The following is a 20,380-nucleotide window of genomic DNA, read 5'->3' on the forward strand; positions in this document are numbered from 1 at the left end:
ATTTATTTGTGTATAAGAGCAGCTTTGTATGTAACTAATTATTCAGAATATGCATAAGTCCACAAGCATTATTTTTGTATGAAAGCTGCTGGTACATATTTCTATATTTTTCCATTTGTTTTATTAATAAAATATATTGGAAGTAAATTCTTTATGGGTCATTATAAATACTTTGCTTTAAAGCGTAACTCTCGCCAAAATAAAACCTAGGGTCTTTTTGTGAATCTACCCGAGGCAAACTTTCGTTTAAAAGCATAATTAGGATGGAAACACCACTTTTAAGATTGACCGTATTTTCGTTTTCGGGCATTTTGGCGAGAGTTACGCTTTAAAAGTACCAAGTAGTCACACACAAAAAAGGGTGCATCGATAATCGTTTTAGTATCGCATCGCAGCCCTCTGAATCGTAATCGAATCGTGAGGTGCCTAGAGATTCCCAATGTGTATATGACATTCTTTTTTCAGAGTTATATAAAAAAAAAAATCCTGGCTCTTCCAAGCTTTATAATGGCAGTGAATGGGCACTTTTTTTTTTTTTTTTTTTCCATACAAGTGCATCTTTCCATCATAAAAGTGTCCCAAACAGCTCCGAGGGGTTAATAAAGGCCTTCTGAAGCGAAGTGAAGCGCTGCGTCCTTGTAAGAAAAATGTCCATATTTCAAACTTTATCGACTAAAATAACTATCTTCCGGCCGTACACAAGTCGACTTACGCCAAAAGAGTAACACTTGACAATGTATGACGTAGGATGTAGGAGTAGCGTAAGCTTTGACGCCTCTCACAGTTCAAACAAACAGGGCTGGGCATCGGCGTTCGTCATTACGTTGTGCGTCAAGGGTTAGTCTTTCGCTGTAAATCAATGCGTATGGCCGTCTGCCGGAAGCTAGTTATTAAAAATCCTAGTTAAAAAATGGTGCCCATTCACTCCCATTATAAAGCTTGGAAGAGCCAGGACAACTCTGATTGTATTTGTCTGAAAGAAGAATATCATATACACCTAGGATGGCTTCAGGGTGAGTAAATCATGGGATCATTTTCATTTTTGGGTGAACTATCCCTTTAAGGGGATTTTTAAATGTATTATTAAATAATTGTATTGCACTTTTTTAAATGATTTATAACATTGGCAAAACCTTAAAACAAAGTTTTTAAAAAATTTACATAATACTAAAGGAATTTAATTTAAAACACCCCTTAACCATTTAATGTTAAATGCCCTGTTAACCACCAGAGCAGTTTTTAAATTCCATTATTATTACTAGTTGCTTTATTTACTTAACAACTTGATAACACATTGCCAGTGCAGTTTTTAAATTCTATTTGGTCGTCATTTTGTATTTATTTTGTAATGATTCACTCGTGTATTTAGTTGCTTTTAGTTTGAATGGTAAAAAGTATGTAATTAAACTAACATTTAAACAGTTTTGGTTTAAACTGAAACAATCAGGTTGAATTTCAGGTAGTTTTTTATTTTATTTTTGCCCTTCAGGACATTATAGCCTTGTTCAGAATGTTAGTCTAAATCCGATTTTTGTGCATGTCCATTTGGAATCCGATTGTATTTAGCAGTTGTGAACAGCAATTTTTTTTTTTTACAGATATGTATCGAGCTGCATTCATATAGGGTTTGAACTCCTATTCAAATCGCATTTCTGGAAATCTGTTTCAGTCTGACTGCTCTGATCGGATTTTGTGTGGTTTTTGACTCTCTCACGCCACATAAAACGTAAAAACACCTGCTGAAAGTTGCTGCAGAAGCAATATAGTCCAGTGTGGTGGCTATACATTGTCATGTTGTAAATAAGACAACATCTGTATTGCAAACACCCTCCATGTTGCGATTGTTGCCGTTTTTGGCCTATACCTATTAACTCAATGTCATTGCCATAAACCAATGCAGATATTCTGGAGAGTGAAAGAGCGCCACGAGACACACAATCAGAGCCGAACAGTTGCGATACACAATGCTACGTTTACATGGACACCTCTCGTTTCAATTGGAATGAATTCATTACGATTAATGAATCTGAACGTAGTGTTTACATGAACGCTAAATAAAGTGATTGGGTTGATCTGCGTGTTATATTTCACAAATCGGAATTGATTTTTTGACGTGCACACTACAGAGTTTCCCACGGTTTGCACATACCGGAAGCTTAATACCATACACATAATGCTCCTACATTATTGCTTTTCTTTGTTTTAAAGAGCAGATTTAATATTTATCTGTTTCGGGTCCTGATTAGGAGACAATGAACACATGAACCGTTGTGACGTGCTGTTATAGTTATCAAGCAGTAAAAACGCCTCTTCCCGCGCCCAAATCAAGCCATCTGTGAATGAGAGTGTGAAGTGGGGACTGATTGGACAACGCTGTCCTGCTGCACTTCACACACACTGAGTGCGAGGAGAATTTTTAGAATGACACGACAATCATTTATGACACTTCATTCAAAACAACAACAGCTCGTTCCATACGTCATTACGCCATTTCTACGTCATTACGCCATTTCTACGTCATTGCACATGGTTTTCAATCTGATCAAGTGTTTACATGTCCTTTTGATCAGATTATAAAAGGTCTACACCACCCCTTCCAATCCAATCGAAATTTCATTCGGATCAAACTCAATCCGGATCAATGAAGGTGTTTAAATGAAGGCTTTCCAGTCCGATTGGGCCGATTAATTTGGTTGCATGCAAGCGTAGTCAGTGTGGAATGAGTGAGCCGGTTCAGACTAATGTATGAATGTATAAAATACAGTAATGCCTCTGTTGTCTCATATACCTTAAGTTCAGTGTCTTGGCAAGATGGCAGGGTAAACATGAGCAGAAACAAATAAAGCACGTCTGTGTGGAAAGAGTGGATAGAAAACTAGAAGTCTCCTGACATTATGCTGCTGCTTATGAAGATAAACTGGATATTGTCTACACTAGAATAATCAGACCCAATTTCCTCACTGGCAAAATGACTAAATGGATAGATCCGAGCCAGACAGAAAGCTTCATCACTCTGCTCATTATAGAGGTCTGGAAAGCCTGCTTTGCTTGGTTATTAGTCAGCTTTTTAAAGGCAACAAAATTGACCTGGTCTCCACTAAGAAGCAGAGAATGAATCTTCTTTACGGGAAACATTGTTGCTCAGAATGAAGGCGAGAACTAAATTAACCAATCCAAGTTGACATTTATAAATTGTTATTAGGAAACAAACCAAGGGCCAGACAATGAGCCCTCATCATTAACAGACATTTCAGTGGCATCCTGACAGCAGAGCTGATGGTTATAATAAACCTGCAGTGCTTCAGTGCTTGAGATGATGCTTTCCTTTCAAAATTGTGCGGTAGAGAAATTGAAATTCACTGGCAGGCAAGACTGGATTTGCCATTTCAGCTTAACTATTTTTACCGCCGTTTTTCACTCTTTGTTTTCTGAACTGATACCTATTCTGGGAGGCTTTTTTCTCATACATTTTTTTTTTCTCTCACAGCTACAGAAACATGAAATTACTCACATCCTGTGATGCAGTTCTTTGTCGAGTTATTTCAGTTCTTTCTTATGTGTTGTGATTTTTACTTTTGATTGTAATTGTATTGTAATGCTTTAATCTTTTTTATTAAATTTTTTTGACTGTGGTAGTGAAACTTTTAAATGACATCACTCTAAAACAACACATTTCACATCAAGATTCTTTATTTGAATGCATGCTAAAGGACATAGTCATATCTTTACTCTCAAAAACACTATCGTTCAAACGTTTGGGGTCGGTATGAAGTCTCTTATTCTCACCAAGGTGGCAATTTATTTATTTATTTTTACATAAAGAGTAATTGTAAAAATATTATTACAATTTAAGATAACGATTTTCTATTTTAACCCTTAAACAGGCAAGAGTAGAAAATGATAAGCAACAAATAATTTCATGTCATTTTTTTTATATCATCTGGACTCAAGTAAATCATATCCAAAAGAATTTTTGAAAAATGTTATGTATTTTGGATTTTATGAGTTGTGACTCCCAGATCACATTGGTATAAAAAATGGACCAAATCTATAACTGTAACTGTCATTGCATGTTTAAAACAATGGGCTTTATGCACAGCTGCACTACTTCCTGAACTTCAGCCAGCTCTTTGTTTCCTGTCTGCCATTATTGGACAAACTGATTAATCCAGGTGTGCCTGACCTCAGTAACAATAATCAGACACACCTGGATTAATCAGTTTGTCCAATAATGGCAGACAGGAAACAAAGAGCTGGCTGAAGTTCAGGAAGTAGTGCAGCTGTGCATAAAGCCCATTATATCCTATACTTCAACTCATATAATGTTGACATATTATCATTGGAAAGCTTACAAACTCAAGATTCAGCCTGTGAGAACCGTTTTGAAATCGGACCTTGCGTTACCATAACAATGGTTAAAAAATGTTGGTAAAATGGTAAAAAAAAATGGAATTTAGGTCAGGCTGACTAATTGATCACAGATAACTTGAAGCAAATCATGTGACCAGCATACTCAAGACAGACAGGCTGTATCAGTTTAACCTGTAAATTTTATAATTTGTAAAAAAAAAAAACTCAGAATACAAAGATTGTTACAAAAATGAATACAAAGTTAATCCCTTTTTTATACCCAAAAGTGGCAATGTGACTCAGGTGTAACACATATTTCAAAACGTGCTAAATAACAACATGAACAACATCTTTATAAATTTTCTTTTTCAGCACCTCAAGACAATGTTCATAATTAATGTTAGCAGTGTTAGTATTATTTTTTCAAAAGAAAAGTAAGTTTAAAATATATTTACTTATCTCAAAATCTGAATGTCCTGCACCACAGGTAGCCATGTTGGATTTAGATCAGGCTGACTAATTAATCACAATTTTTAAACAAATCATGTGACCAGCATACTCAAGACAGACCAGGCTGTGATAAATGATAAAAGGATTTGATGAAAAAATCATTCTTACGCCCCAAAAAAGATGACAAAAACTTACACCCAGATCACATTGCCAGTTTTAGGGTTAATATATTTTAGAATGTAACTTATTCCTGTGATGGCAAAGCTCCAGAAATCAGTCTAATATGCTGATTTGGTGCTCAAGAAACATTTAATATTATTAATGTTGATCAATTTAATGCATCCTTGCTGAATAAAAGTATTAATTTCTTTAAAAACAACAAAAAAACTTTATGATCCCAAACTTTTGAACAGTAGTGTAATTACTATACAAATGTACATAATGTAAATCCTTCTCTAATTTACCAGTTTCTCTCTGTTTCTTTGGTTTAGGGACGAGATTCAGATGAAGTCATATAGCCGGACAAACGGGCAGCCGAAACCTCCTTTCACCCCCTCGTCCCCCTCTCATCCTGTCAGTGTGTCGACTCGCCCAGGTCAGGCATATTCCAGTGCTGGCTCTTCTCAGAGCCCCGCTCACAAGCCTGGAGGTGGGGTGAAGAAGGTGACGGGCGTCGGAGGGACCACTTACGAGATATCGGTGTGAGAGAGCGGCTGTTTTTACTGGTGTTGGACTCTCTTTCTTCACCAACATAGCGGAGAAAATCACGTGTGGCAGACTCATTGGTGCCCATGGGAAAGATATGGATTTTTTTTTAAATGGAAATTAATGCTGACCAGCAGGTTTTGGTTGGATATATGACAAGTAGGAGGAGGAGGAGGAGGATCATGGGGGGTCTTTCAAGCCATGACATAATAGGACTTCAAGACTCCTCATCAGTAAGGAGCTGTAACACACAACTGGTGTGACGGCAAAGGACCGGATTGCCTTTAAAATGTTTCAACAAAAAAAAAAAGATTTTTATCCGACATAAATGTGTAAATTGTTCTGTATAGAGAAAAAATGGTTACCGTTTTTTTTTTTTTCTCACAGAGTGGAATTCGATTTTTTTTTGAAAGGGGACCTGTGGCATTCAGTAGCCATTTCAGACCACTGTGATTGGCATGCGATAATGTATCCAATCAGCACCAGGGAAACAAAACGGTAGAAAAGATAAAGAAATGGACTAATGCATTATTTAAATGACAGCAGCCTTTTCAGATGAGTGTTTTCAGAGTAATGGCCTTGGAAATTCAAGGAAGAAATATGTTTTTATTTAATTTTCAAAGTGTTATTTTATATGACTTTATAAATGGTTATTGATAAGATCAAAATGTTTTTTGTTTGTTTTTTTCTACAAAGGCTGATATTTGTTCTCTATGAACTTTAATCGAATAGAGGGATGAAGAGCTGGTGGCACTCTAGATCAGTCAGAGGGTTGCTCGTAGCATAAAAATGCATTTGACATTGCGATCTGTGGGACATATTTCAAATTTTATCCTGTAAGCATTGATTGTCTGCCTCTTAGGTATGATTTTTTTTTTATTATTGTTTTATTAATACATGAGAGGCAAATCTCACTGGTGGCCTTAACTAGCCAGCCATGTAGGATTTAAAGCTTTCTTCTCACAGTGCCACCGAACGCTGGGTAACCATATCAGTGCCCTCTGATTGGACGGCAGTTGAGCCAGTCAGAGGAAGTTAGCTGTCATTATGATTCAGTGAAAGCCTTTTATTTTGAATTATTTAATTCTTACCTAGTACATTCAAAAAGATTGTGACATTTTGCAGGACTCATTTCAATCATCGTCTGTCTTTGTCAGGTGTATTGATCAACATTTAGATCAGGGCTGACCAATCGGGACAGAAGTTATTTGCTGGCTGATACAAAAGCCAATGAATACACTTCTAGGAATATTTTGGATCAAAAGATGGACTGAGGGAAAGAAAGAAAAGAACGTGTACTGTATAGTTCAGTGTGAGTGAGCATGGTTGTGAATGTGTATGGGTGTGTGTGTGTGTGAGAGCATTGGTAATAAACTCTTTATAAATCAGTTGTGCCTTTGTGCATTGCCTCTTTTTGTAATGCATAAACTTTGGAAATGTATACACCATTTATGTCCATGAATGTTTTTTTTCTGTCCAGTCTCAAATCTGTGAAAGCCTGTTGTCAATGTAGACATCAGAAAAATGGTCTACAAAATATTTTGGCACCTCATTACAATGTTGCAGAAAAAAAAAAAAAGTTTGACAGTAGCTAAAAATAGTGTTCGTGGATGTGCTCTTATTTGTGTAATGAATCTCAGCCGACAGAGAAATATATTATACTAAATGTTTACAGAGGACTCAAAAATACATAAACTGTTCAAAATTAGGACAAATGGTATTTGGACACTTTCAGGTTGGGAAATGTCCCGTTAATGTGACGAATGACACCTGTGGTTCCTCTTCTGAAAGAGTGTCTAGCATTATTTGTTTGCAGATGCAACTTTAATGTATATTTTTGGTACCCACTGCTACCAAATGCTGCAATGTTTAAATTCCATCTCAAATTGAGTGATTTAGATGTGCTTGGTTCAGCTTTTGGGCAAATGGTCCAAAATCTCCCTGGTTCTTCTGTTGAGTCTGAATTTGAAGCAACTGGATAAAACGTACACAAAACAGGGCGTGAAGAACAAAGTGTTTTATTGGAATGGCAAAAAAAAAAACTTTCCATCCACAATCACTCAAAGCACTTGGTCATCTTTCAATCATCAATTCATTAAAGATTAGTGAAAATCAACAATTGTTTATTCAATAGTGCACTTAAACAATATTCCTACTTCTTGTAAGGAAATTGATGGCAAAATTCTACATACACTGAAAATAAGTTTCCAACAGTAATGACTGGAAAAGGTTAAAACATGAAGTCTGCCTGCAGCTTTCTTCAGTGGTTAAAGTAATAATAAAAATGTTAAAAGCTTCAATCATTCTGCACAAAGAAATGTTTTATATAAATTTAAATAACTTAAGACATCAACAGCAGTATTCAGTCTGAAAATAAATGTGTAACTGGGTCTCAATGTCAAAGGTAACCACATTTTGCAGAATATTATCTTGAGATCTCACTCTTAGTTTTTTAATTTGTAAAATGACATGAACTGTTTGCATAAAAGACCCTCCCTTTTTAGATCACAATGCAATCTGGTAGTCAGTACCATACAAACAAGCTACGTCTCAGAAAAGTAGTTAAAAAAAATACTAGGAGTGTCAAATGTATGGAAGGATTACCAATACAGTAAAGAAAAAAAGAACTGATAAAGTTTGTTCCCCAATATGTGATGCATATGCAACACAAAATAACCCCTTACTAATGATCACTTCACAATTATCAACCATATTAGAGGTAGAAGTCCAACGTTTAATTATGTTTAACTCGATTAAAATAACACAGCGGACAGAGATCGAATATCAATGTCCCAAATGACGTTGTTTGGACACCTGTATATACTGTATCCAGTATATCGACGATTATGAAGTTTAATTAATGTATTAGGATTTACTATATTATTGGACTGATTTTGCAATTAACTAATACGTTATACAAAAAGAAATAAACAATCATTCTGCTTATAACTACATACAAACTCTCTCTCTCTCTCTCTCTGCATACTGAACATTAGCACAATCTGGTCCAGTCCCATAGTGATTGACAGTGCTCTTCAGCAATGTGCTCTTTCTATTTGTCCTTCTTGCTCTCTGTGTCCATCGCAGTGATGGTCTCGGTCTCCGGTTCCTCCTCTTCAGGCACAGGGGAAAATACAGATTCATTTGGCCTCTCGGATTTCTCTCCTTTGGTCTTACCGAGCTTCTTAAACTTCTGATACAACTCGTTGAGGTTAAACTCTCGGATGATATTTTCCTAGAAAGAAAAAACACTCATTTCTCTGTGTTGTGTAGAAAACATACAGGCTTTTGACATTTCTGAAGTGTTTGAAGGATGTTTCTAACAAAGCCAAAAAAAATTCTTGTTCGAGAAGCTCGTTTCACTCAGATATACGTCACAGTTTCATGCAGACTTTAAGCCTCACCTCTGTGAATGTCCAAGACACTGCGCGTCCCTTCTTGTCCACCTGAGGGCGCCGCATCACTTCCTTTCCCCCCTGGAAGAGCACAAGAGAGGGCAGCTGCTTTGACAGAGGAGAGGTGCTGACCCTATACCTGAGGGGGGAGGGGGAAGAAACACAGGATATTGTCACAGTCTGTGTACCAGAGTATGTTCGAGAAACAGTGAGACACAAACGCATCTTACTTCTTGGACACTTCACTGTAACGACCAATGTCCACTTTGCCAAATTTCAGTCCTGCGCAGTTGTACCTGAGTGAGAGAGAGGTTCATCGTCTCCATTCATAATATTTAAATTCACAGTAACTGATGAGCAGCAGGACGTACACCACGATTCAAAAGTTTGGGGTCATTTTTTATAAATATGTTTGAGAAGTCTTATTCTCACAAAGGCTGAACTTATTAGATCGAAAATACAGCAAAACCGTACAATTTTGAAATATTATTACAATTTAAAGTTACTGTTTTCTATGTGAATGTTGTTTTATGTGAATATGTAGTAAAATGTCATTTATTCCTGTGATGCAAAGCTGAATTTTCAGCATCATTACTCCAGTCTTCAGTGTCACATGATCCTTCAGAAATCAGTCTAATATGATGATTTGCTCAAGAAACATATTATTATTATCATGTTGAAAATGTGGCGTTTAATATTTTCAGGATTCTTTGATGAATAGGAAAGCATTTATTTGAAATGGAAATCTTTTGTTACATTATAAATGTCTTTACTGTCCATTTTGATCTATTTAATGCATCCTTGATCCTCAATAAACGTGATCATTTCTAAAAAAATAAAAGACCCGTACAGACCTGAAACTTTTGAATGGCAGTGTATCAAGATCAATGTTCTTACTTCAAGGACAGATCAGCATAGACGGAGGCGAAAGACTGACATTCTGGTGACCAGTTCGCAAAAAACTCCACGATCCAGGTCACTCGGTGGTCCTTCTCCAACTCCTCCTAAACACAAAAGAAAGGTGAACATCTATACTCAGTTTCAAACAACATGTATTTGCACACTATATCCCTCAGGCTGCTGAAGTTAAAGTTCAACTATGAATGTGGCTGAAACCATTAACATTGGGTAAAATCTAAACACCCAATGGCTTATTTGCAAAGGCTATTCGGCTGCAACGGTAATTAACATTTATGGGCTTTGAATTCCTCTTACTAATAAGACACTCGAGCTTGTTCCCTTTGATGTTTAAAGTGGGCAACTAGTATGCAATGAGAAGTCGTAGTGCAGAGTGTGCACATTTGTGAGAGACAGTATGACCGAAGCATTGGGAAGCGGAAACTAAAGATGAAGAAACAATAAAATACATAAAGAATAAATAAATATCATACAAATGAATGAGTGGTTCTCAACCAGGAGCCAGGGCCCACAGGGGGGCCTCAGCAAATTTCCAAGGGGGCTGCAGGATGATTTAAAGGGATACTCCACCGAAAAATGAAAATTCTGTCATCATATACTCACCCTCATGTTGTTTCAAACCTTTATGAATTTCTTTCTTTTGCTGAACAGAAAGGAAGATATCTAGAAGAATGTCAGTAACCAGACAGTTTTAGATACCATTGACTTCCATAGTATATTTTTTTCCTACTATGGAAGTCAATGGTATCTAAAACTGTCTGGTTACTGACATTCTTCTAGATATCTTCCTTTCTGTTCAGCAGAAGAAAGAAATTCATACAGGTTTGAAACAACATGAGGGTGAGTATATGATGACAGAATTTTCATTTTTCGGTGGAGTATCCCTTTAAAAGTATTTAAATCAATACATTATTGTTGATATATTAAAATAATCTCTAAATACTCTTAATTAAAAATGCTAAACATAAATGTAAGACGTAAACTTAAAGGACAAGTTCGGTATTTTACACTTAAAGCCCTGTTTACAGATCGTATCTGATGAAATAGAACGGTTAAGATTAAAATTTGGACACATGCTCCTGTCCCGAGAATTTTTGGTTTATTTCGCTTTAGTGGACCTATTTTGCCAAACGCGTCACACTCGTGATTCTTCCGTTGAGAGCTTGAATAATAGACACTCCAGCCCAGTTGGTGGCGATAATGCACCTTTGCCAATTGCAAGCAAACCACGGGCATTTCATTGAATACACAGAAGAAGCAGAAGAAGAAGCGGCGGAGTAATACCGTAAAGGTGCTGCGGTCTCACAGCACGTCCTATTAAGTCAATGGAGTTGGACAAAAACTACGATAAAACCTGTTGGAATGCATCTTTTTCAGCGATTTTTGAGGGAACATATCAGTGAACACCCCTGACCACTCGGTGAGTTTCACGTCTTTGTAAACGAAAGTTTAATGTGTTTTTAGGTCGGAATCTTCCAGTGCATATAGACAACCATGCGCGTAATTTGCACGGGGGTTACGGGGGTCATGACCCCCTCAAAAATCAGATCCAGCTAATATAACCCCCCCAATATCATCACATAATTCAGATTAAAATAAATATGAAATATTCCGAATGAATACTTTTGTTCGTTTTCTTTATTAATTTCATTTGCCAGCAAGAAAGATAGTATCAAATTTTTAATAATCTGTAATGTACCCCCCGCCCACCGCACCCAACCCGCTTTCTCTACCAAGTTTGTTCACACTATTTTGCGCGGTCGCTGGGATGAATGGTTGGAGAAAGCTGACGGTGCATGCTAACGGATGGAAAGATGAAAAAGGACACTGAAAGGCAGCAGGACAACGATTTTTCATTGTTGGTCGACACAAGCCAAAAAGAGGAAAAATCCTGACCAAACGAAGGTAGCTGCTACCCCTATTGCTAAGTTAGCTGTTAAGTTAGCTCAGTGTTTCTCAAAGGGTGCGGGCGCGGCCCACTGGTGGGGAATAGAGACATGACAAGTGGGGCGCGACAAACAGGTTTTGTGCCCATCTTTTTAATTCCTTTATTTATTGACCATACACTCAAAACAAAGACACATTTAAATGTAAGCCTTGCTTAACTTTTTCACACGTAAGTTTACAAGTTTTTCAAGGCGACCGTTATTGATCGTAGTATCACTTTATGGTTCCCATGGAGACGCGTCATTCATTGCTTGTCACACCGCAGCCACAATAGCGCTGAATGACTGATGATCTGCTTTTATTTCCTTCTTTATTAAAAATTTCACAAATTTGTTAGCTATAGCAGGATATATCATATATTTCAATTGTCAAATATGTGCAAGTGGATGTGTTTTGTTGTTCAAACACCTTTATAACGATCGCGTTAGTTGGATTTTTGGTAACGTTAACGTTATCTTATTAAAATACCTAAAAAAAAATAAGTACATTATTAGGAATTTACCACCTCCGGCTCAATTTGAGATTATTATAATTTTTTTTTTTTTGCATGGAGTTTGCAAAGTGACAAAATGAATCAAAGCACAACTAACGTTAGTCCACACTTGTATTTTCTCAGTTTCTGAATTTGATGTTATCAGAGGCTAAATGCAAACACAATTTTTTTTTATCTACTTTTGAGTCTTATTTCATGCAAAGTGATAATATAATTGCACTTTCATTTTCTCTATTTGAAAGTTTTTAATGCTGTTATTTGATGTTAAGTTTTTAAAATGTGATGTTAATAAAATACATTTTAACAGTTAAACTTAAAGCCTAGTTTATTAACATTTTGTTGGGGTGATTGGGGACAGGTGGGGCTTGGAACCCTTATACCTCCGAAGTGGGGAATGGCAGAAAAAGTTTGAGAAACACTGAGTTTTGGTGATGCCCACCAAAATGTGAAATCTGTTCAGAATAAAGGTGCAAGCTGCACTCCAGTCAGTGTGCCACCCTGTATTGTGTAATGTATTGAATTGTGCATAATACATTTGCTGCATGTAGGTGCCAATATAGTGATGCAGTTGATTAATCTTTAAGTTCTTTTTTTAAATTTTATTTATAAGATATTGAACACACACAAAAAAATCAATTAAATGGAAGCTGCCACTGCTGGCTAGTGCTTAAACCCTTAATTTAACTACTGTTTGTCATTATGGCATAAATAGTCAAGTGAACAGCTGCATTTACGTTAAGTAGCCTAAATCAGTAAAAGTATCACAATGTATTTCTAATACAGGAACGGCAAATTAGCATGTTACCCAAGAAAATTATTCAATAAATAAATTAATTAATAAATATGCCGTGAGTTTAACCCCCCCAATGGTAGACCCAAAGTTACGCCCTTGTAGACAACCATTGTGGGGGTGGGGGGGGGGGAAGCGAAATAAACCTAAAATTCTCGGGACAGCAGCATGTATCCAAATTTTTATCTTAACCGTTCTATTTCATCAGATACGATCTGTAAACAGGGCTTTAAGTGTAAAATACCGAACTTGTCCTTTAAATAATGCCTTTCCCCCCTTCAATAACTGTTGTTTTTATTGAAGAATATGCAGTTCTAGAACTTCTTGAAGCACAAAACGAATCGTGGTTAATTTATTTAACTCTTTCCCCGCCAGTTTTTTTTTTTTTTTTTTTAAGCTGCCACCCACCGCCAGCATTTTTGATAATTTTCACAAAATTGTCATGGCCCCCTGAATATTTAGTTGCATGAATATCTTATTCTAGCTTCATGCATTCTTTTTTTATCAACACTTGAACGTGGGTGTTTCGTTAAAATTGAGAGGAAAAAGCTGAGAAAAGCACGTTTTTGCCAAAGACTACGTCTGGAATTGGATTCAGAACGGTGATCAAAACAGATGGAGTAGATCGAGTCCATCAACACCCCTAATGCTTGCACAGTCCTGTAGCTCATCCCGGGTCAATATTTCATTCCGTAACATTCATCAGTTTTGATTTATATGCTGTTTAATGTTGATGATCGCATTATTTTTCAAATGCATCTGCTTACATATGAGATCGCTTGTTGTTTCTGCTGCTTCTTCCCCTATGTTTTGATCTAGAGATACAGGACTCTTTCAGAAGATGCGCCCCCTACAGTGTAATGGTGAAAACACGGAAAGCGGAAAATTCCGCCAATAGCAGGGAAAGAGTTAATATGTCAATACTCCCAGTTTCTGTTAAAGGCACACTATGCAAGATTTGTACCTTAATATAACAGCTTCGAAATAGTTTTGATGGTAAACGAACTCGTAGGGCGAATCATCCCTATAGCAAAGCAGCAATGCAAGTTTGAGAGCTGGCGCTCCGCCAAATCTCGAAAGAATCACGACTTGCTTTACAGCACGACATCACATACATCAACAACATATGAAGCAGTCTCTATGGAAGACACTAGCACGCATTTCAGACGTGAATCATGGCAGAGTTGACGAAGAAAACGAAGAAAGCGCGGTCGGAAGAGTGCAGAGACGGCTCTGAGTGAGTGGTATTTATGACAGTAACGTTAAATACGAGAGAAAAACGGAAACTGCATTGTGTGCTTTAATACACCTTGAAAACAAGCTGCTTTGTCATAACCACAGCAGAAATCCCAGAAATATCTTATAACTTAAACAGTCCCCTGGCTTTGAATATTTTGTTCTCTTTTTTCCATTTTGTGCAAATTTGTTTTGAGAACCAGAAGCCCATGAAGAGTGACTGAAATCTGTGAAATCATACTCACATCAATGGTTTTATCATTGAAATACTTGATGTATTCAGGGCCCATGTACAGAGGAGGTTTGCAGATCATCAGGAAAACTGCATCAGTGATAAAAGAACATCAGTATGCATAGAAATGGTTGACAGCCATACTACATTTATCTAATATTTGGTTTAGTCTTTAAACATTAGAACGTTTCCACTGACTGACAGTGAAATTGATTTAAAAAAAAAATACTGACCAATACACAAGGTCAGGTAGAGAAGCCCCAAACGTATGTCCAGTCTGAAGAACAGGATCACATTGGCTACTTTACTAAAGAGGATGATGTTGCCCACATGCTGCTCAACGGTAACTGGGGAGCAAAGATTAAACAAAAACACATTATTATATTTCGTCATACAAAAATGAATGGTGAAAGGGGGCGAGTTGAACAGCGGAGCTGGAGGAGGGGGAGAGAATAACAGAAACATTGAATGACAAAGGACATTTGATTAAACTACAAACACAAGGACAACCGTCACTGAGAACACAGGTGTCTGAGCGTTTAGTGTATAAACAAAACCTTAACATTCAACCTCAGGCTATTGACATCAGATTCGGTATAGTTAGAGATTATTTTCTGAAATTTGAATGTCAATAAACAAAGCGGTATAGAAAATGCTTTTGAAGAAAGTTGAAAAAAAAAAAAAAAAAGAGCGTTTTAAGGGGGAGAAAGTCTTACTTGCTCTTCTGTTTTTCATCATGACTATAGCACTCAGGAACATCAGTATCTCCACCTCTCTCTGAAAAACAAAATTAACAGAAAAATGGCTGATTTAAAAAAAATGTATATACATAGTAGACACTTAAAGTGGGTCCTATATAATATATAGGCCAAAATACATATATTATTATACTATTTGCATAACAATTTGAGAGTAATGTCAAACGATAAAAGAAAATTCCAAAGAGCTTCCTGTGAGTGTTAATGGAAGCATTATATATATATATAAAGAGTTCAGATGCAAAAGCCTCTAAGTGCATCTGAAATTTTCTTCTAGAATGATCATTTTTATCAAGCTTGTATATTTAAGTTCAGTAATTTCACTTAAATGGCAATGGAAATGACCTATTAATTGTCATTTAAGTGAAATTACTGAACTTAAATATACAAGCTTGATAAAAATGATCATTCTAGAAGAAAATTTCAGATGCACTTAGAGGCTTTTGCATCTGAACTCTTCACATACATATATATATATATATATATACACACACACACACACACACACACACATACATACATACTTACATACATATATATATATATATATATATATATATATATATATATATATATATTGATAACAGGGTTTTAATAAGGTTAAACTTTTATTAAATATTAAAACATTCTTTGTTTTATAAGGTACCCTTATAATAAATATAATATAATAATAAATATAAACATAAAGTCGAAGAAACAACACAACAGTGTGATCATTCAGAGATACACATGCACCACACGTGGAAGAGGTTGGCAAGTTTTTTTCCACATGCATCATTCATATATGCATGGTTAGTATTCCAAACTCTTTTACCAGGATCTAGGCTTGTTCCCGTGCCAGCTAAATAGCGACCTCCCCCCCCAAATTCTATAGACCATCATCTGCTGGCCACTGCCCAGTTCCCATGTTACGAAGCAGGTTATATGCGTTATCATTCAGCATGAAACCCCAAAGGTCTGCTTTATACATACCCAATCAAAATCGCATGAATTGCCATCCTCGCGCTGCGTCGAAAGATGTTCACAGATCCCTGGCGTTTTGCGGATAAGCAGGAACGCGCTAGACATAAATAACGAGGCTATGTAGTACGGTTTTAGTAGCCATTTGTAAACCTGCGGCAAATGGTACAGAAATGCTAACAAAGGTGTTAACAATGCCATTTTTCTATTTTCTTCAGATTTTTCAGAAAACGATGGCTGCGGAGATCCGAGACGACAGAGTCCGCATCAATACCGCTATCAATGAGAGACAATATTCGTCGGCAAATAAATTAAACGATTTAAAGGGACCGAACAGAGGTCACTGCGGACGAAGGAAAAAAATCGCCCCTCCTCTTTAAAGCAGGCCCGTTGATTGGTTACTTTACTGAAACGACGTCGCTTATTGGTCATGATGTCACATAAAGGGAAGGACAAGCGGAAGTATGTCGCGTTTACCGTAATACATAAACGGCAAGCGACGATTTTAACATGCGTCACTGACACTAACTTGAATTGTTTATCTCCTCGTTTACAATTATTTATTTAATTAAGCTACAGTATTAAACTATATAATGAATTTTACGGCGCATTATGTGAGTCTGTTTAGTCAGATTTGGGAACTGGACACAATACGATCATGTATGTAACGTTACTTGATAAATTACGGTAAATTTCCCCAAGGTACAAGAACAACCGGAAGCAATTGTCAACAGAACGTAAGGGAGGGACGTTCACAGCAATAGTAAACCCCATACAAACGTCCACACAATCACAACATCGTAGGGTAGTTTTGTCAACATGACAGAAATCTTCTCCTCGCTATATGGTCAGCCTGATTCCCAGGGTCCATCAGGACCATCTGCGCTGGGCTTTGGATCTGGGAAACCTCAGGTACCCCAAAACATGGGCCCGATGTGTTTCCAGCATCAGATGTTGGATGAAGGGGGTCCGATCAGAAAACCCTCCGCGATGAACGAGCCCTTCTACCTGCTGCGAGAACTGCCCAGTGAGCGCCTCTTTTTGTGGTTTTAATTTTCGGTATAGTATTAATTTCGTAGTAATATAATAAAGCACTGTGTCAGTGTCAATGCCGCTGTACAGTGATTGTATGGTATGGTAATACGAATACCGTGGTACCATGTCCAAATGACATTGGCTTACAGTGGTAACGTACGTTTAGGTGCTGTACTGTACCATGGTAATTATAATATTATATACCATAGTGAGTGACCTATGCCGTGGTGTTAATAATACCTTTACCGTTATTAATACCATCAACACACATGCATAATGATGGAATGAGAATAAATGAAATACCATAAAGTACTAGTGTATGAAATATATGTCATGTCATGTAAGACTCTTACTATAAACAAGCCTGGCAACACTAGTCACTGTATATAGATCAGTGGTTCTCATCACCACTAGAGGGCCTCAGCAAACTTCCAAGGGGGCATCAAGATGACTTAAAGTAAGACAAAGCAAGCTTTAAAATAAGCTAAATCAACAAATAGTCAATATATTTCTTATTATAATTAAGCCTTCAACAACTGTTTGTTTTTTCTATGAAGAATCAGCCTGAATAAAAAATCTGGATATATGAGGAAGCCTAATTTTGTCATGTAAATGAATATCAAAAATGCCATTTGTATAATGAATATAGGCTACATTATGTATCATTTCTCTAGTTACAAGCTCTAAAATATTTTATCGGGAAGAAATTGTAGGTAAATATATTTTAAAAAGTAATTTTCCTTATCCAGTACGTCTCAAACGACTGAAAAAGTCATGTAAATTCATTGGTTAAAAAGAGTTAGAACCCTACAACGCTCCTAAAGGGACATGGTGAAGGAAAACAAGTATGAGATGGGAGGGAAATTATTTTGTCAGTGCTCTGTGAACCTGTTTACCCCCTCATGTCTTCTTGACAGTGGAGAATGAGCTGACGGGACACACTAATCTCATCACACACTACAACCTGGAGCACGCTTATAACAAGTTTTGCGGAAAGAAGGTGAAGGAGAAACTCAGCAATTTTCTTCCAGAGCTTCCTGGTGCGTGTGCATATTTTCACCATACTTACACGATTCTAGAGCAGTTCTCAAAAATAGTCCAGTAGGATAAAGGAACACAGTAGTATACACTTGACTTTACCTATAACAACACTAAGCCGGGGTTTAGCCAGTGCCTGTGTTGAAACTATATGGTTTTTTTTTTTTATCCTTCTGGACTCCAGGCATGATCGACAGCCCAGGCATTCAGGACAACAGCTCTCTGCGCTCTCTCATTGAGAAGACACCAGTGTGCAACAACTCTTTCAGTCCTCTCACTGGGGTCATGCTCACCGGCTTCAGGCTACACACTGGCCCTGTAAGTGTGCGTGTGTGTGTGTGTGTGTGTGTGTATGAGAGAGACAAAAGAAGGACTCCCTTTGCATTTAGGGAGGCTAGTGAAACTGATGTTACCTCTGCTTTGACTGTACTCTGAGGTTTGGCTATATCTTTCTTAGTGAGTGTTGGTTGCGAATGGTTATGTGGGTCAATCATATATTGCTGTTTCACATGCATGTTTTATGTGGCTCTTTCTCCTGCCAAAGTTGCCAGAGCAATACAGACTGATGCACATTCAACCGCCGAAGAAGAAGAACAAACACAAACATAAACATCACCGGCCTCAGGATCCTTTACCACCAGGTAACTGTCACACACAAAACGCACAAAGAGATGAACGTGATTTCTTACATATTGACTGTTAATCTCACTTCTTTACAACAGAAACTCCATCAGATTCAGACCATAAGAAAAAGAAGAAAAAGAAGGACGATGATCCGGACAGAAAGAAAAAGAAAAAAGATAAAAAGAAAAAGAAGGTTAATTGGAGTTGTTATACACTTTGCATGAAAATACATGTTACAAATGGACTGGTTTTATAGTTTTCAAGTCTTCAAGGCTACATTTATTTGATGAACAATACAGTAAAAACAGTAATATTGAGAAATATTATTACAATTTTGAATAACTGTTTTCTATACTTGAATATATTGTAGCTAAAATTTCAGTAAAGCTGAATTTTCAGCATCATTAATCACTGTCACATGATCCTTCAGAAATCAGTGTAATATGCTGATTTGCTGCTCAAGAAACATTATTATTATTATTATTATCAATGTTGAAAACAGTTTTATTTGTGGAAAGTGTGATCAATTTCGTTTAGGATTCTTTAATGAATAGAAAGTTTGACAGAACGCCATTTAATTGAAATCTAACACTAGATTAGATCAAAACTAACTTTAGCTGGACAATAACGTTATCCTAGAGCTGTTGTAAAGGCTAAACAATCTGTTACGGTAATTTCCTATTATCTCTGTAAAGCTGCTTTGAAACAATACATATTGTTAAAAGCGCTATATAAATGAAGATGACTTGACTTGAAAGAAATCTTTAGTAACATAAATGTCTTTACTGTCACCTTTGAACAATTTAATTCTTTATAAAAAACTTACTGAGCCTCAACTTTCGAACTGTTGTGTAAGTTTTTGAAAGTTTTTAAATTGTGATCAACAGTACATCTGATATCTTCCAAAACATTTTTTTTATTATTTCTATTAATTATTGTATTATTTCCCTGTTTTCAGAATCGCCACAGTCCTGATCACCCAGGCATGACTGGAGCTCAGCCTAGCAGCAGCAGCAGTTTGAGATAAGAACCTCCTTGATGGCAGAAAAACCAGGAACTAAAGGAGTTAAAGTGAAGCACAAGCTGGGCCAGTTACAGTGAGAGTCAGATTTGTGTGTATATATGTGTCAGAGTATATTGTTACATAATTTACCTGGTAAACCATCATATGTGTTGCATTTGTAAGTGTCTAAGTGCCTCTGTATCTATTTATGAGATTGATGAATAATGGAACATTTTTCATTCAATTTTTTTTTTAAACATTTTTTACAAATAAAACACAATCAGCCGAGAATGGGCTGATTTTTGTGACAAAATCTTTGTATTTATTTGATTTTTCCCCCCTTTCAGGCATATTTACAGTCACGAGCACAATGCAAGCACCATTATGTTGAAAAAATCACTAGAATCACTGAAACTTTTGAGCACATGATCACAGCTCTGTAACAT

General features: G+C 36.7%; 3 protein-coding genes across 4 annotated transcripts in view; 2 read left to right on the top strand and 1 right to left on the bottom strand.

The window, feature by feature from the left end:
- zdhhc5a (zDHHC palmitoyltransferase 5a) overlaps window positions 1-8,132 on the top strand; it is a 33,451-nt gene extending 25,319 nt beyond the window's left edge. Inside the window, exon 12 of one of the 2 annotated variants that reach the window (XR_014204590.1) lies at window positions 5,292-5,431. Coding sequence is in view for 1 of the 2 variants with exons in the window: in XM_082164847.1 (XP_082020973.1) it covers window positions 5,292-5,505 (214 nt within the window). In the remaining variant the exon portion in view is untranslated. Of the gene's footprint in view, window positions 1-5,291 lie in introns of both variants that reach the window. The other variant, XM_082164847.1, reaches the window with a different exon arrangement.
- tmx2b (thioredoxin-related transmembrane protein 2b) lies at window positions 7,508-16,579 on the bottom strand. Its single transcript, XM_082164911.1, has 8 exons — window positions 16,247-16,579; window positions 15,233-15,293; window positions 14,750-14,863; window positions 14,530-14,606; window positions 9,798-9,904; window positions 9,131-9,196; window positions 8,910-9,039; window positions 7,508-8,740 (listed from the first exon to the last, which is right to left on the bottom strand). Exons 1-8 carry the CDS (start codon window positions 16,433-16,435, stop codon window positions 8,558-8,560), a joined length of 927 nt encoding a protein of 308 aa, XP_082021037.1. The 5' UTR covers window positions 16,436-16,579; the 3' UTR covers window positions 7,508-8,557.
- Window positions 16,580-16,761: 182 nt separating this feature from the next.
- med19b (mediator complex subunit 19b) lies at window positions 16,762-20,247 on the top strand. The gene is made up of 6 exons (XM_082164922.1): window positions 16,762-17,261; window positions 18,187-18,309; window positions 18,492-18,625; window positions 18,852-18,948; window positions 19,030-19,124; window positions 19,890-20,247. Exons 1-6 carry the CDS (start codon window positions 17,054-17,056, stop codon window positions 19,956-19,958), a joined length of 726 nt encoding a protein of 241 aa, XP_082021048.1. The 5' UTR covers window positions 16,762-17,053; the 3' UTR covers window positions 19,959-20,247.
- The last annotated feature ends 133 nt before the right edge of the window (window positions 20,248-20,380 follow it).

Source organism: Leuciscus leuciscus (genome assembly GCF_965113295.1).
Source record: "Leuciscus leuciscus genome assembly, chromosome: 3".
In the NCBI taxonomy this organism is placed as follows: domain Eukaryota; kingdom Metazoa; phylum Chordata; class Actinopteri; order Cypriniformes; family Leuciscidae; genus Leuciscus; species Leuciscus leuciscus.

Excerpts from the sequence above, each read along its gene's own strand:
- tmx2b (XM_082164911.1), bottom strand. The coding sequence starts at position 16,435 with ATGGCATTGTTAACACCTTTGTTAGCATTTCTGTACCATTTGCCGCAG. Across the intron at positions 14,607-14,749 it reads CTACCTGACCTTGTGTATTG|TTTTCCTGATGATCTGCAAA; the intron begins GTCAGTATTTTT and ends TCACTGATGCAG. Across the intron at positions 9,905-14,529 it reads TCAATGATAAAACCATTGAT|GAGGAGTTGGAGAAGGACCA; the intron begins GTGAGTATGATT and ends TTTTGTGTTTAG.
- med19b (XM_082164922.1), top strand. The coding sequence starts at position 17,054 with ATGACAGAAATCTTCTCCTCGCTATATGGTCAGCCTGATTCCCAGGGT. Across the intron at positions 17,262-18,186 it reads CCTGCTGCGAGAACTGCCCA|TGGAGAATGAGCTGACGGGA; the intron begins GTGAGCGCCTCT and ends TCTTCTTGACAG. Across the intron at positions 19,125-19,889 it reads AAGATAAAAAGAAAAAGAAG|AATCGCCACAGTCCTGATCA; the intron begins GTTAATTGGAGT and ends CCCTGTTTTCAG.